Below are 17,821 nucleotides of genomic sequence, written 5' to 3'. Positions count from 1 at the left end.
AGCTTCAAAGTCCTTCAGTTTTTCTCAGCTTTTTATCATTTTCACTACCTACATTATTTTAGAGATTTTCTTTCTAATTGTCCCCTCTATGAAATTTTAATAGTCTATGTTCTGATCACAGTAGAATTTATCTAGAAATCAAAAAGCATTTCCCCAAATATTTGGAAATTAATCACATTTCCAAATAACCCATGAATCAAGGAGGAAATCCTGAGGTAAAATTAGAAGGTATTCTGAACTGAATGATAATTAAAACAGCATGTCAAAATCTGTGAGGTGCAATTATAGCAGCATTAAAAGTTTTTTATCGCTTTAAATCAGGGCCTCCTTAAACAGAGGGTTAAATTTTCACCTGAAGTAACTAGAAAAAGAAAAGTAATTTAAACTCAGAAGTTAGTAAGAGGAAAAAACTGATTAAAGCAAAGATCAATGAGATACATAACAGAATAATAGAGGAAATGAATGAAGCCATAAACCATACATTTTATTTTCTTGGGCTCCAAAATCAGTGCAGGTGGTGACTGCAGCTATGAAAATAAAAGATGCTCACTCCATGAAAGAAAATCTATGATAAAAGCTAGACAGTGTATTAAAAAGCAGAGATATCACTTTGCCGACAGAGGTCCATATGGTCATAGCTGTGGCTTTTACAGTGGTCACCTAGGGATGTGAGAGTTTGACTATGAAAAAGGCTGAGCACCAAAGAATCCATGCTTCTGAACTGTGGTGCTGCAGAAGACTCTTGGGAGTACCTTGGACAGCAAGGAGATCAAACCAGTCAATCCTCAAGGGAATCAACCCTGAATGTTCACTGGAAGGACTTATGCTAAAGCTGAAGCTCCAATTCTTTAGCCACCTGAGGCAAAGAGCTAACTCATTGGAAAAGATGCTGGGAAAGATTGAGGGCATGAGGAGAAGGGGGTGACAGAGGATGAGATGGTTGGATTGCATCACCAACTCAATGGACATGAGTTTGAGCAAACTCAGGAAATAGTGATGGACAGGGAATCCTGGCATGCTGCAGTCCATAGGGTTGCAAAGAGTTGGACACGACTTAGCACCTGAACAACAGTATAAAAATTAGAAGACAATATCAAAAATTAAAGGAGCTACAACACTACAGTTCCCACAGACATTAAAAGAACAATTAGGGTATTCCCTAATAATTTTATACCAACCAATGGAGTAGTGGAGAACACTTCCCAACTTACTTTATAAGACCAGCATTATTTACAGTCAAAGGCACTATAAGTATAGAAAACTACACACCAACATCCTTTGTGAAGTGAGAGATAAAAATCCTTAATATAGGGATTTTTATAATACAATAATTTATATAATGTTAATATATTATAAAGCTTAATATATTACTATAAAGCTGAATCTAGCAATATTTTAAAAGGATGACATCTCATGACCAAAAGGAGTTTGTCCAAGGAAAGTAAAGTTGATTTGGTATTCAAAAATCAAGCTATATAATTCACCATGTAAAGATAAAAAGAGGTTAAAAAAGGAAAACCACATAATTATCTCATTAAATACAGAAAAATAATAAAATTCAATTTCTGTTTATTATAAATCTTTTTTAGCAATCTAAGGAAATTTACTCAACTTCATAAAGAATATCTTTGAAAAACTTACAGCTGCCATCACATTCAATAGTGAAAGATTGAATGCTTGTCCTCTAATAATAGCAAAATCAAAGAAAGGATGTCCATTATCACAAATTCTATTAGACATTATATGGGACACAAGTCAGTACAATAAGACAAGAAAAAGAAGCTAAAGTCTACAGATCAGAAAGGGAACTGTCTTCATTTGTAAGTGACATGTTTGTGTACATAGTAAATCCTAAGGAATCTAAAAGAAAAGAACTGTTAGAACTAGTAAGTGAATTTAGCAAGTTGGTCATATTCTAGACCAAATTTGGGAAAATTTTAGTCTGAACTTCTACAGTTTTTTTCCTGCTATATTCTCAATTATATTTTAAATCATTTCATCCTACCCTCTAATTCACTAAGGATTTAAAAAATTCTTTCAGTATGAGTAATTTCTATTAGTCTGACTTCCAGGTTACTGATTCTTCATTCCCTTATATTTATTTGTTATTAAACCCATCCAGTGAATCTTACATTTCAGATATTGGGTTTTTTTCCATTTGCATTTCCTTATCTCTCCTGAATATTACATCTCTTCTCCCATATTTTCATCTTTTCTTATAGATTTGTAAACATATTTATCTATTTACCTATTTTAAATAGCTAAATTATTTTAAATTTCTTCTAATTTCAACAATAGGGTCTGACTGGCTGTTATTCTCCATTTTCCTGTTTCTTCTCAGGAAAACTTTAGGTAACATGTTGTGAAGATGTTGGGTCCTTTTTCTTCTTCTGAGGATTGATGACTTTTAATCTTATCAGTTCAGTTCAATTGCTCAGTCATGTCCAACTCTTTGCGAACCCATGGACCGTAGCACGCCAGGCTTCCCTGTCCATCACCAACTGCCAGAGCTTGCTCAAACTCATGTCCCTTGAGTTGGTGATGCCATCCAAACATCTCATCCTCTGTCGTCCCCTTCTCCTCCTGCCTTGAATCTTTCCCAGCATCAGGGTCTTTTCTAAGGAGTCAGTTCTTCACATCAGGTGGCCAAAGTATTGGAACTTCAGCATCAGTCCTTCCAATGAATATTCAGGACTGACTCCTTTAAGATTGACTGGTTTGATCTCCTTGGTGTCCAAGGGACTCTCAAGAGTCTTCTCCAACACCACAGTTCAAAAGCATCAATTCTTTAGCACTCTGCTTTCTTTATGGTCCAACTCTCCCATCTATACATGACTCCTGGGAAAACCATAGCTTTGATTAGACGGGCCTTTATCAGCAAAGTAATGTCTCTGATTTTTAATATGCTGTCTAAGTTGGTCATAGCTTTTCTTCTAAGGAGCAAGCATATTTTAATTTCATGGCTGCAGTCAACATATGCAGTGATTTTGGAGCCCAAGAAAATAAAGTCTGTCACTGTTTCCATTGTTTCCCTATCTATTTGCCATGAAGAGGGGACCAGATGCCATGATCATAGTTTTCTGAATGTTGAGTTTTAAGCCAACTTTTTCACTCCTCTTTCACTTTCATCAAGAGGTTCTTTAGTTCTTCTTTACTTCCTGCCATAAGGGTGGTGTCATCTGCATATCTGAGGTTATTGATATTTCTCCCGGCAATCTTGATTCCAGCTTGTGCTTCATCCAGTCCTACATTCACATAATGTATTCTGCATATAAGTTAAATAAGCAAGGTAACAATATACAGTCTTGACGTACTCCTTTCCCAATTTGGAAGCAGTCCATTGTTCCATGTCTGTTTCTAACTGTTGCTTCATGACCTGCATACAGATTTCTCAATAGGCAGGTTAGTGGTCTAGCATTACCATCTCTTTAAGAATTTTCCCATCCACACAGTCAAAGGCTTTAGCATAGTCAAGGAAGCAGATGTTTTTCTGGAATTCACTTGCTTTTTCTGTGAACCAACTTATGTTGACAATTTTACCTCTGGTTCCTCTGCCTTTTCTAAATCCAGATTGAACATCTGGAGGCTCTTGGTTCGTGTACTGTTGAAGCCTCACTTGGAGAATTTTGAGCATTACTTTGCTAGTGTGTGAGATAAGTGCAGTTGTGTGGTAGTTTGAGCATTCTTTGGCATTGCCTTTCTTTGGGATTGGAATGAAAACTGATCTTTTCCAATCCTGTGGCCACTGCTGAGATTTTCAAATTTGCTGGCATATTGAGTGCAGCACTTCACAGCATCATCCTTTAGGATTTGAAATAGCTTAGCTGGAATTCCATCACCTCCACTAACTTTGTTCATAGTGATGCTTCCTGAGACCCACTTGATTTTGCATTCCCGGTAGTCTGGCTATAGGTGAGTGATCACACCATTGTGGTTATCTGGGTCATGAAAATCTTTTTTGTATAGTTCCTCTGTGTATTCTTGCCACCTCTTCTTAATATCCTCTGCTTTTTTTAGGTCCATACCATTTCTGTCCTTGACTGTGCCCATCTTTGCATGAAATGTTCCCTTGGTATCTCTAGTTAAATTACTGGAGGCTCATATGAATTATTTTGTTAGGTTGCTTTTAAGTTGTTTGAAAAGTGAAAGTTACTCAGTCATGTTGGACTCTTTGTGCCCCCATGGGCTATACAGTCCATGGAATTCTCCAGGCCAGAATACTGGAGTGGGTAGCCATTGCTTTCTCCAGGGGATCTTCCCAGCCCAGGGATCAAACCCAGGTCTTCCCCATTATAAAGTGAAAGTGACTTGTGAAAATGAAGTCACTCAGTCCTTTCTGACTCGTTGCGACCCCATGGACTGTAGCCCACCAGGCTCCTCCATCCATGGAATTTTCTAGGCAAGAGTACTGGAGTGGGTTGCCATTTCCTTCCCCATTATAGGCCGGTTCTTTATCAGCTGAGCCACCAGGGAAGCCCTTTAAGTGTTTAGGTTACGTTTATTTCCATTTCAGTTTTGCCTTAGTTTTATGTTATTGCTCTAAGTCCTCGGATGCAGCCTTTATTCCTAATACATGGCCATTATGGGATTTCAATAGAAAAACCGAAGGTTTTGATCAGATTCTTCTAACTTGGCACAGGACTGGAATTATTAATAAAAACTATTTTTGTAGAGTTGAGTTAACTGTTGAAATCTTTGCTTAATTCTTACAGTGTTCCAGCTTTCTTTTCCCTTTATGCTCCTTGCAGTCTTACCCTGTGGAAATGAAGTTAACCAAGGTTTTGTGGAGGGGTTTATGCTAATGTTGGGGCTTTCCTTCTATGCTTTCTTCTTTCTTGGACTCTGTCCTCAGTTTACAGCCACTCTGGTACTCCTGAACTCTGATGTCCGATTTTTCTGCACATGATGACTCCTACTTTCTACTTGAGATCTGTCCCCTGTGTGCTGCATGAACTGCCAGAATACACAGTGGAAGACCTGGATAAATGTAGATCTTATTGCAATAGGATATTTTTCTTTCAAAGTTTGTATCCATTCCAGTTTCTGCCTGCTTTTGATCATTCTTTAGTGCCTTCAAGGAAGTTACTCTTTTATAATTGGTCCATAGTTATCACTGTTATCAGTTGGAAGGTTCTTTTGATATAGATTTCTTTGCTGTTACCAGAATCTGAATGTTTAAATCAGCAGTTCTCAAACTTTTTAGTCTTAGGACTTATTTATACTCTTAAGAATTAAAAACTTTGTGCATGTTTGTACACCCAATTCAAAATTAAAACAAAATTTTAAAATATTCATTTATTTTATTTTAAAAGAACAATATAAAAATAATAAACTAATATTGACATAAAAATCATATTTTTTATCAAAAAAAAAAAACTTTTCCAAAAGAAAAAAATGAGCAAAGGGGCATTGTTAGATGATTGAAGTTTATTTAATGTCTTACTAAGCAGAAGATAGCTGATTTTCACATCTGATTCTACATTTAGTCTGTTGCAATATGTTATTTTAATTGAAATATGTGGAGAAAATCTTCCTTCATGCATTTATGTCATTTGACAGAGAAATTTTCAAAAGCCTTTTTAGATTGTCATGGGTATTCTAAATTAATACTACACCCAAGCTTAATTGGTAGTTCCTAAACAGTACCATTTAACAACTGGTTATTTCTAAACAGTTAGTTGCAATATAAAATCTGAAATTATAACAATGAACTTTGGTGTAGACTGCCGTCTGTGGGGTCACACAGAGTCGGACACGACTGAAGCGACTTAGCAATAGCAATAGCAATTACATAAAATCCAGTGGTCTATTTAAATATTTTCCCCATGCATTGTTTTGAAATACTACATATTGGTCATTTGAAAAGTAACGGTTCACTAGTATATACAGGTCTGCCAAAAGTTTTACATGTTTCCATATAACATATTTTTAAAAAACCCCAAACCCACATGTGTTAGTATTACCAGCAATTTCATTATAAAAGTTTTTTAAGTATTGATAAATTGACAAGCATACCGTAGCAAATACAAGCTTTCCTACATAATGACTTATACTTAAAAGTTTAAACTTTATTATAGGTAACAAGTATTGGCAGATGTTTTCTTTGAATAGACAGGTTCGCATTGTTCAAGAAAATGTCTACCAGATACCCACAACTGAATAATAGTCAGTGTTTTTTCAAGTAAAACTGCTGTTCCACAAATTGTAGATATTCAGTTCTCAACTCAAATAATTATACCAGCACTTTTCCTCACAAAATATGATTGGCCCTTGAACAATACACATTTGAACTGTGCAGATCCACTTATATGCAACTTTTCTCAACAGCAAATACTATACAACTACAGGGTCCACAGTTGGTGAATCCACAGATGTGGAACTGTGGGTTTGGAGGAACTGAGGACCACTATAAGTTATAGGCAGATTTTTGACCAGGCAGAGGGTTGGTACCCTTAACTCACATAGAACATTGAAAATATATGTTCTCAAGGGTGGAGATCTAATAAATTAATAAGACTAGTGAAGCTTTTTTTTTCCTTGTGTGTGGTGGTTAGAAATGCAGTGTTTCCTATTGTAGATTGGTGCCAGTGCTTTGGTATATGTTAATGTGCCAGCATTTTACCCACTGTATCAATAATTTTAAAATTTTCTATATTTTATGATGTTTTGACATCTTTAGGGAGCCTGCTAGCTAAGGAGAGATTGCCCTCCCAGAGCTAGCCAATTCCTAGAGATAGTAAACAAACAACTTGTTGGTGAGCCAACTTTTCATATACAAATCAACCAGTTGCAATTCCATATCCTCAACCACTTCCTTTATCTAACTCCCAGACACCAAGCCAATATTTTCCCTGCCCTGAGTCACCAGGACCAGGTATCAGACAACTGGAGATCACCCCTATATCCCATGATATGCTAACACTATTCAAACTAACTGACCCTAAGCTGTTTGCCCTGCCTTGCCTTTCCATGGAAGTAAGCCCCAGTAAAGGCTCTGGTGTAGACTTTCCCCTTGCTTCTTTCTGCTTCCTGACCAAACCTGGTGCTTCCCCATATGGTCTCGCATGGCATGGCATAGGTCCTCCTCTCAGGAATGGTAATAGGAAATTTTCTTTTAACAACATTAGCATCTCTGTGTCATCACTCCATCACCTCTATAAATTAAAATTCCATGAGACACCCACTATTGCTTTTGTCATTAGTGTAAATAAGACCATAGTTTAAAATACTATTATTTTTGTTAATCATGAAGTGTTCTTATATTATTACTTTTTTGTCACACTGTGCAGCATGCTGGATCTTAATTCCCCAACCAGGGAAATTGCACTCATTTCCCCTGCATTAGGAGCATAGAGTCTTAACCACTGGACCACCAGGGAAGTCCCAGTGAAATGTTATTATTAACAAAAATAGTTTTGACTTTGTAGACCTCCCATAAGAATCTCTTGGAAACTGTTGGTTTAGGCCTTTCTTGTTTTTTGTCTCTTTCTTTAACATTTCAGCTCTTTATCTTTCTCCTTTTATTATAGTCTTCTATTTATAGGCATTCATAAATCTAAAATATAAAAGGGTAATCATTGCTAATATTTATCTTCCTCTTAGTCTTCCTTTTCTTTCCTTCCTTTCCCCTTCTACTTGTTTCCTGTACTTAGTCTCATGTCCCATTCTTACTGTGAGGCCTACTATCAGATTTCAGAATCCATATGCCTCGGACTAAAGTGATAATTTCAGTATCACTTCATTTCAATACATTTCTTCCCAATAAATCTCCATGTTTCATAACATAGTGCTCAGATGCCTGATATGTACCCACCTTGACTGGGGTGAAAAATGTATCCTATGTCCCTGAGTGCCTTTTTCATCTTGCTCACTTTTCTTCCCTCTGAAAAAATAAATATTTGTTGAATAAATGGATTTTATTTCAGTAGGCTGTCATCTGTATCCTTAAAGGATCTTTCTTCATCCTCAGTTCTTATCTTTATAACAGCCACATAAGCTATAATAATCTGATCCATTCTCAAGTTGTGATATCCTTGTTTTATGTGAACGGCTTTCAAATAGCCATTTTCAGCACATTTCTCCCACTTGGACTGTACTGGTATATTTTAATCTGCCTACAGCAATACAGTGATCACATGTCTCATCCTTTCAGTTATTGATATTTTAGAAATAATACATAGTCATTAACTTCATCTTATCTTTGTTTCTATATCCTTTTATTACTGTAGTTAGCTTCTTATATCAGGTTGATTTCATCATCTCTGCTATATTTTAAAAATTAGCTTTCAACAATTTGTGTTTATTTCACTCCATGAAATATCTTTACATCCTATCATATTCTCATTTGCCACTGACATCTTCCAAAGTAAGAACCATGTTATTTCAGGTGTGGACTGCTGTAGTTACTATTTGGAATTGCTATGATTTTTTTTCTAGTTCTTTCAGTTTTCTTTCAGTCAATATGCAAAAAAAGATATCCCCTTATTATATGAAATTTAAATCCCTTTTTTTTAAAGGGCTGACAATAATATCCCATCTGCTCATTCCACATGTATTTCCTTTTTTGACTGAGAACTCCTGCTCATCTCTGTTCTTGTCTCCCAAATGTACACCTGGACCTTTCATTATGTGACAGCTGCTGAATACTTATAGCAATACTTGGAAAGTCAACCAACTACAAAATAAGAGAGTAAAACAGTACACACAAGGCATCCTTATTTCTGATACCAACTGTAAATTCAGGAATCCCAAGATTTGGGTCAATAGTTTGCTATAAGGACTTACAAAACTTACTGAAAGCTGTAGGACTCACAGTTATGGTTTGTAAGAGAACAATACAAATTAAAATTAGCCAAGGGGAGAAGCGCACAGAGCAGAGTCCAGGAAAGTGCCAAACACAGAGCTTCTAGTTGTCTGCTCTCTGTGGAATCAGGGACAGCATTACTTCCCTGTGACAGTTCTTATAGAATATTGCCAGCCAGGGAAGCTTCACGCAAGCCTGGAGTCCAGAGTTGGTTATATCAGGGCCTCCGTCACATAGGATGCCTGACTGCCCATGTGGTTGATCTGAGTTTCCATCCCTGTAAGAGATTGAACTAATATTCTGTGACCCAAACCCCTACTTAAATCACATTGTTGGTGTGACTCAAAGAAACCGCCCCCCCCCAAACCTTAAATCACATTTTTACTTTCTAGCTGGCCCAAGGTTCCCAGGCAAATAAATACTCCTCTAAGACATGACATTCCAAGGATATAGAGATTACCTCCCAGAAAACAAAGGCAGATGTCAAGACTTCTCTTTGAGTAAGAATTATATTCTTTCCCACACAATACTACATATCCTTGAGTTAAAAGATCAAATTTTATTTCCACATGAAATGTTCCTTGCTGACTCCAGAGCATATCAGCTCCTGTTTTTCTGCATTCACATTATACTTAGTGTCTGTAACACACAAACAGAACCATCCTCTGATATGATCTAGTAATTTGGTACCTGATTCAACATTGTTTTATCTGAGGCCTCTTTTCCATCTGATTAACAATTCCCTCAAAATAAGGTCCTCTCTTTTACTTTTCCTTACTGTAGCTTGTAAGAGAGGCTAGACATTCAATAGTTACCTGATTGATGGCCTATGATAGTATGCAAGGAAATTATCTTTTTCATCCATTTAGAAATCATTTAAACGGTAAGTTCTTCTTATATATACATGCCAAGATGGTCATATCCCTTCACCACTCTTAAGTGTGTTAATGTATACTCAGAAGATTTCAAAGAAGATAGTTAATAAAATATTGACTTCAAAGAACATAAGTTTTAGTCGGGAAGGCATTATCAAATTGAGCATTTTACATATAATATTAAAATAGCAACAAATCTTGTTGAAAGATTATTTGAAATGGATGGTTCAGACTATAAAATTATATACTAATTTCAGAGAAATTAGACATTGAAGAGTAGAGAGAATATGTGAAGGCTTGTGGGATAAATTGGATAGTAGAATATCCCTGGAGGAGGTTGAAGTTGTCAGGAAGGCAGTATAATTCCCATTACTGATACAGATTAGTTTTGTGTGTCCTAGAACTACACATAAATTAAATATGTACTCTTTTGCATGAAGCTTTATATCTAAAAAATGTTTAATATTCATCTCTTTTGTCATTATGTTTCAGTTGGTTTTTTCCTTTTTATTGCTGAATAGTATTCCATTATATACATTTCATTGTAGTATTCTGTTTTATAAATACATGATCCTACCACCCATATCTGGTGGAGCAATTTTAAAGATAGATACGGTATCACTTGTTTACATTTTCATGACCAGTTTGATGAGATAAAAAGGCTATTGTAAATAAGATGCATGTCATAAGTAAGATGAATCCATATTTAAAATTGCCCCATCAGATATGGGTGGTAGTAAGGTAAAATAGTAAGATATAGCCAAGAAGTTTTAAGAAAAATAATAGGTCCAACAGTGCCATACACATATATTAAAGAATTCAATCTTTCACAGCTTCAGTAGGGAATAGCAGAGTCTCACAGGGTGCTAGTGGTAAAGAACCTGCCTGCCAATACAGAAGACATAAGAGATGTGGGTTCAATCTCTGGGTCAGGAAGATCCCCAGGAGAAGGGCACAGCACCCCATTCCAGTATCCTTGCCTGGAGAATTCCATGGACAGAGAAGCCTGGCAGGCTGTGCTCCATAGGGTCACAAAGAGCTGAACACAATTGGAGCAACTTAGCATATATGCACTGCATTGGAAGGAAAACTTTAACTCATCCTTCCCTAAAACTGAAAAAGTAATTTAGCAAATTGAAAAAAGGAAAAGTTATAATTGATGGTCAAGAGAATTTAGTTATTGATCATCTCTGGAAGAATAAATTGATGGTAGCAGCAATCAGAAGACAACAGCAATTATATTCATGTTGCAAATATCCTTTTCCTCTGGTTTATTTTATAATTCCTAAGGGAATTATGTTTCTCCAATACCCCTTTCAAGGATAACAATTACAGTTATGTGGAGAGTTAGGGTCAAGACTATAGACTAGTGTGTCTGTTAGCACTAGGAAATGAGTGACTGAAAAAGTTAATTTGCCATGGTTGGGCTCAATACAAGTGAGGAAGAAACAAATGGAAGTATTTTATAACACTTATTTAGTCATTAGGGAATAAATATATAGTTTTTCATCATCACCTGAACATTTTCACTACTTACTGTTAGTACCCTTGATAGGCTCACTCCGTTATCTCTGAATCTTCCTGTTCCAAGAACAATCCTGCTTTCACTATCCTTTGTCTTCTGCTTACTTGCCCTTTTGTTTATCATACCTGCTCAGCGTAGCTTATATTTACAACATCCCCAAGATATGTGTTGTTTGCTTATGGTAGTTTTTCCTCATTTTAACAGTGTAGCAGGGTTTGTGTTTGTTACATACATTTGCCCTCCCAGAGGTAATTTATTTTGGCCTTTCTGTAGACTAAAGTAGTGTGATAGGCGCACCATGGATTGTTTGTATTATTTATCTTATCCATAATGTTTACATCGAGGCTTACTATTGTTAATTGTATTTTTTCTAGAAGAAGATTGGAAAGCTGAAGATGTTTTAGTGAAATTCAAAGAATACCAAGACAGGCATTCTAGGTCAGTTATATCCATCAACCACAAAAGACTAATAAAAGAGAGAAGTAACATTTGGGGGAAAACATTTACTATCGACAAGAACCATATTATTTCCAAAACAACACTACGTGAATATAAACCTGATGGAAAAATTTTTAAAAATATTTCAGAATTAGTCATTAGAAATATAAGTCCTGTAAGAGAGAAGTTTGGTGAGAGTAATGGATGGGAGAAATCACTCCTTAACACTAAACATGAGAAAATTCATGCAACAGTGAATCTCTGTAAACAAACAGAAAGGAGTCTGAGTGGTAAACAAGAGCTTTTTCAACATCGGAAGGTTCAAACTCCACAGCAATCATTTGAACATAATGAATGTGAAAAACCCTTCCTTATGAAAGGAATGTTATTTACGCATACCAGAGCTCACAGAGGAGAAAAACCCTGTGAATACAATAAAGATGGCACAGCCTTCATTGAAAAGTCAAATCTCAATGTCTACCAACAAAATATTATGGAGAAGAAGCCCCACTCATACAGCAAATATGGGAAATTCCTCTGTAGGAAGTCCATTTTTATCATGCATCAGAGATCTCAAACAGAAGAGAAACCCTTTCATTGTCCTTACTGTGGGAATAACTTTAGAAGGAAGTCGTACCTCATTGAACATCAACGAATTCACACAGGTGAGAAACCTTATGTTTGCAGTCAATGTGGAAAAGCCTTCCGTCAAAAGACAGCCCTCACTCTTCATGAGAAAACACACTTAGAGGGGAAACCCTACATTTGTATGGATTGTGGGAAGTCCTTCCGCCAAAAGGCAACTCTTACTAGACATCACAAAACACATACAGGAGAGAAGGCCTATGAATGTACTCAGTGTGGAAGTGCTTTTAGAAAGAAGTCATACCTCATTGATCATCAGAGAACACACACAGGGGAGAAACCATATCAATGTAATGAATGTGGGAAGGCATTTATCCAGAAGACAACCCTCACTGTACATCAGAGGACTCACACAGGAGAGAAACCCTATATTTGCAATGAATGTGGGAAGTCCTTCTGCCAAAAGACAACTCTCACTCTCCATCAAAGAATTCACACAGGGGAGAAACCCTATATTTGTAATGAATGTGGGAAGTCCTTCCGCCAGAAGGCAATCCTCACTGTTCATCAGAGAATACATACAGGAGAGAAATCCAATGGATGTCCTCAATGTGGGAAAGCCTTTAGTAGGAAATCTAACCTCATTCGCCACCAGAAAACTCACACGGGAGAGAAACCATATGAATGTAAAGAATGTGGGAAGTTCTTCAGTTGTAAGTCAAACCTCATTGTCCATCAGAAAACTCACAAGATAGAAACTGTGAGAATTCACTAAAACGTGACTTTTCTGGTGAAAATTTTTTAAGTCATAGTAAACCCTGTACATGAGGTTGCTTGTAAGTGTAATAATATTAAACAGTTTAAAGTACTGTAGCATATTTACCTGCTATTCGCTAGCTCACAGAACACATAAAAAGAATTATGAGATAAATTAAATGATAAAAGTCACTGAAAATACAAGCTTAAAATTTGATTAACTTCACCAGACATAAATTCTTCAGTCAAGTTGCTAAAAACATTTAAAATTGCTTATTTAAAATTTTAACATGTAACTTTTTGTGACCCAGTATTAAGCACTACACTACCTGACTGTGGTCCATGGACCACACTGTGAACAGAACTGCTTTAAAAGAAAGGAGGTGTGACTGTATTTCTACTGCAAATATGGAATAAAAGTTATCTCCTCAGAGTTAACCACAGTTCTAACTCCTAACATTATAAATTAGTTTTTGCATATTATAAACCTTTATATAAAGTAAATTATACATCATGTATTCTTTCCTATATGACTTGTTTCATCCATCACTATGTCTTTAAAATCATTATTAGCATGTTGGAGAAATTTATTTATTTTCATTCTGTATAAAATTGCATTATATAATACATTTCAGTTTATCCAATCTACTGTTGATGGGCTTTTTTTATTGTTTACAGCTTAGGGTCATAATAAATAATGCTTCTTCGAACATATTTATATTTAAGTGTACATATAGTCATTTCTCTTGTGTATATAGTTACACATATATACTTAGGAATGAAATTTCTGGGCCCTGGGGTATGTATATGCTGGTACTAACAAACAATGCATAATTTTGATGTTAGGAGATAATTCACTCTGAAGGACGACAGCTGTATGTATTATCAATATGGTGATGGTTCAAATGTGAGAATTCATACTAGAGGGAAACTATGAATGTTGTGAAAACTGGGAATTCAAATAGAATGGATATTCAAAGATTTTTAGCAACAGCTCAAATCCTAAATACTAGATACAGGTTATAAATGTGAGGTTATAAATGGCTTTCAGGTTATAAATGACCTTCAGCCATAAGATTGACTATTTGAAATCAAAGTCATGCTGTAGGAAGAGAGGGTCCTAGTGTCATCCTTGCTCAACATGAAAGAATTCTAACTGGATGGAACGTTATCTTACTGGTCATATGAAAATGATGAATATGGAAAAACTTAGAGCCACAGCTCAAATCTTTACATCACCAGGAAATTCACAATGGATGTGAATACTTCAAATGAAATGATTGTAAGAATGATTAGTCATAACTCACTTCTGTACAGTAGCAAAGAATTCATACTAAAGAAAGATTGACAAGGCAACAGATGAGGCTTTCAACTCTTAACTCTGGGGAAAGCTGTTTCCATGAAGTCCAACCGTACCAAGATCATGATGCTAGAGAGTCAGTTGTCAATAGCCCCAACTAAGCACCAAGTCATTATCCATTATCTGCCAAATATCAATGAGCAATCTGGGGCAAGTCAAGTCTTTGGATGACTAGGCATTGCTGGCATCCAACCGTAACCACATAAGAGACCCTCTGCCCTCAAGCAGGAACTGCTCAACTGAGGCCTTCTCAAATTTCTGACCCTCAAGAATAAATGTTTACATTTTAAAATTTGATGGATTAAAGTAAGAGGAAAATAATCTCTTAGTATCTGTACTGTAAAAATAAAGGTATGAATATTTGGATTCCAGAGTCAAAGAGCAAAAGTGTGGTGACTACTAGGTGATCTTGATGTGAGCAAAAACTGGCCCTGAAATACAGCTCAAGTTTGGGCTGTATTTTTTGTTTACAACAACATACTTAAATACCAACTCAGTGAGGAGTTCATATACATATTTTTAATTTTTCTCCTTCTGTGGTAGTAAGTTACAGTTATCAACTTGATTACTTATTCAAATGTATACTTCCCAATTTTGCAAAAAAAAAAAAAAAAAGCCGCAAAATACCAGCTGTGGACAATGCAGAAGGAAGTTAAGTCTATCTTTGAAAGATCTTCTGCAGAGTCATTTCATGAACTAAGGTGCAGACAGAAATCAAGATACAGAATCCAATGTACATTAAGTACAGCCATGCCCTTGTAGGTGGTAACCTGGAATGCCTTAAAGAAAGTCTAAAGTTTTGCTTTTGAACAATTATTCACATATAAGCTACTTCTCAGGAAAATTAGGCCCAATGGTTTCTATTTTGGTGTGAACCAGAATTGGGCTATCTTTCAGTCTCCTGTGTGAAGATTTCTTGAAGAAGTTGAAAATGTTCTTTTTCATTGATTTTTATGGGTCCTTATTTTATGAATTGATTAATATATGAAATGAGGACTTTTCATACAACTTTTGTCAGTGAAGTTTGTGCAGCTCTGAGGAGTGGACACGGTTCTGGAATTCTAGTCCACTTATTCCTAAATATATATGACAGGATAGGAATTAATTAGCAAATTCATTCTTTGTAGACCTAACTACAAGGTCCTAGGACACAAGAGAATTAACTTGTACATAGATTTCATCAGTTCAAAAGGACTAACAAAACTCCACAGAGTATATACATTTAATGTTGTTGAGTCACTAAATTGTGTCCAACTCTTGTGACCCCATGGACTGTAGCCTGCCAGGATCCTCTGTCCATGGGATTTCCCAGGCAAGAATACTGGAGTGGGTTGCCATTTCCTTTTCCAGGGGATCTTCTGACCCAGGAATCGAACCCACATCTCTTGCCATGGCAGGCAGATTCTTTGCCACTGAGCCACCAGGGAAGCCCATGTACTATTTAATGCTTTCATTTAAAAGCAAAAGATGTAGCTTACCAAGAGAAAAGGTAGGTAAGCATTTGGTTGGGTGGAGTCTGAGAATCATTCAGGTGCAAGTTCCACAGTGTCCTTATTCACATAGAGACTACACTCTACCTCCAGATTAGAACCACTAAGATTTATGTGAATCTTGGGAGAGCTCAGAGCAGAAGTTCCCTAAAAGGACTTTTATCCTCCTTTGTTCACTGGTCACATAGTCAAAGTGGGCTCTCTAATCATTTATATGAGTAAACGAGTTGACTCGGGGGACCTTCAGGGAAAATTTCAACTTCAAACAGCATCTTATGTATCCCTCTGCCCTATGTCAATCAAGCTCAATGCCAGACATTCATGCATCATGGAGATAATGTTAGAGCTTTTCCAGTCCAGTTCAGTTCAGTCACTCAGTTGTGTCTGACTCTTTGCGACCCCATGGCCTGCAGCACGCCAGGCATCCCTGTCCATCACCAACTCCCGGAGCTTACTCAAATTCATGGCAATTATACATCAAATTTCCAGTCCAACTATAAATCAAATCCATCCTACAAACATGGTTCCTACATCTCCTATGCATTTTCTGATAATCTGCATATGTGAACAAGCATGTTGCCTCACTTCTCATGTCCCCAGCATCTGCATAGTGCATCTCAAACCTGAAACATTCTTGCCAGGTAGTGCTTGAATATCTCCACTTAATTTGTGGTCCAGCAATAGAGTCAGACTTGTCATGCCCTGCCTTATAAGTAATATGCAACAGGTAAAACACAGATATCAACACTGGTCTCTAATATTCATCTGGGATGTTGTACCATTTGAGATATTCATCAGTTTGTAATCTGGGACTTTTCAAAATCATAGATGTGTGACTGATGAGGGTGTGGAACAACTAGAACTCTGATACACTGCTAATGGGAATACAAAATGGTAAAACCACTCTGGAAAACAATTTGGTGGTTTCTTTTATTTATTTATTTATCCACAAGCTTTAATGTGTGTGTGTGTGTGTGTGTGTGTATATCTCTTTTTTTTTTTACTTTACAATATTGTATTGGTTTTGCCATACATCAACATGAATCCGCCATGGTGTACACGTGTTCCCAATCCTGAACCCCCCTCCCACCTCCCTCCCCATAACATCCCTCTGGGTCATTGGCGGTTTCTTAAAAAGTTAAACATACTTCCCATGTGACCCAGCAATCCCACTTATATTTAGTGTAGACAAATAAAAACACGTGTTCACACAAAACCCTATTCATGCGTGTCTATAGTATTTATAATCACTAAAAACTGGAACAACCCAAATGTTCTTCAGTGGATAAATGGACACACCATGGTATATCCACTCAAAATTACTCAACAACAACAACAACAAAAAATGGTCTACTGACACATGCAACATTAGGGATGAAACCAGCCTCAAAAAGTTACATACTTTATGGTTCCATTTATACATTATGGAAAATGTAAAAATATAAATATCCAGAATATATCAGTGGTTGCCAGGGATTAGGGGTGTCTGAATAGAAAGGGGATGCATGAGGGAATTCCTTGAGGTGTTGTAATTGTTTTGCATACTGTTTGTGGTCATAAATATAAAAATACACGTGAAAAATCATAGAAGTGTGTACATATCAAAAATAGTGAATTGTGGTAGTAACATTGTAAGATTATGGAATAGCACTTGTCTCATAGAAATTTGAACAATTTGAACAACCATCCCCATGAAATTATAACACTTGGGTGGAGCACAGAAATGAAAGATAGATTAAAGAGGATAAGGACAATTTCACACTACCTGTGTTACTTGTTCCTCAAGCCTGTGCAGTGAAGCATGAAGTGATGCACCCTCTGCATGGAGGGAAGGAAAGTGAAGTGAGAACCCATCCTTGTCACAGACCCAAGCACCAGCCTTCCCCATTGAATCCCCAGGTAAACCAGTATGATTCAGAATTCAGTCCTGCCCCTGTAAACCCAAACACCAAGCTCAGGCTGCCCAACCCAGCACCATACTGGCCCTAC

The 17,821-nt window shown here is 36.6% G+C and overlaps 1 protein-coding gene across 23 annotated transcripts in view; it reads left to right on the top strand.

The window, feature by feature from the left end:
• The window catches only part of ZNF567 (zinc finger protein 567), a 120,208-nt gene that overhangs the window by 52,269 nt on the left and 50,118 nt on the right, over nucleotides 1–17,821 (top strand). For 14 of the 23 annotated variants that reach the window (XM_055553308.1, XM_055553300.1, XM_055553305.1 and 11 more), the window contains one exon: nucleotides 11,578–13,694. The exons of the other annotated variants lie outside the window; for them this stretch is intronic. In XM_055553308.1, the coding sequence (XP_055409283.1) occupies nucleotides 11,578–13,001 (1,424 nt within the window). In that variant the 3' untranslated portion in view covers nucleotides 13,002–13,694. Of the gene's footprint in view, nucleotides 1–11,577; nucleotides 13,695–17,821 lie in introns of those variants that run through there. 23 annotated transcript variants of the gene reach the window in all.

Source organism: Bubalus kerabau, chromosome 17 (genome assembly GCF_029407905.1).
Source record: "Bubalus kerabau isolate K-KA32 ecotype Philippines breed swamp buffalo chromosome 17, PCC_UOA_SB_1v2, whole genome shotgun sequence".
NCBI lineage: Eukaryota > Metazoa > Chordata > Mammalia > Artiodactyla > Bovidae > Bubalus > Bubalus kerabau.
The sequence above is the reverse complement of the archived record's forward strand: the minus strand, read 5'-3'. Positions and strand labels throughout refer to the sequence as shown.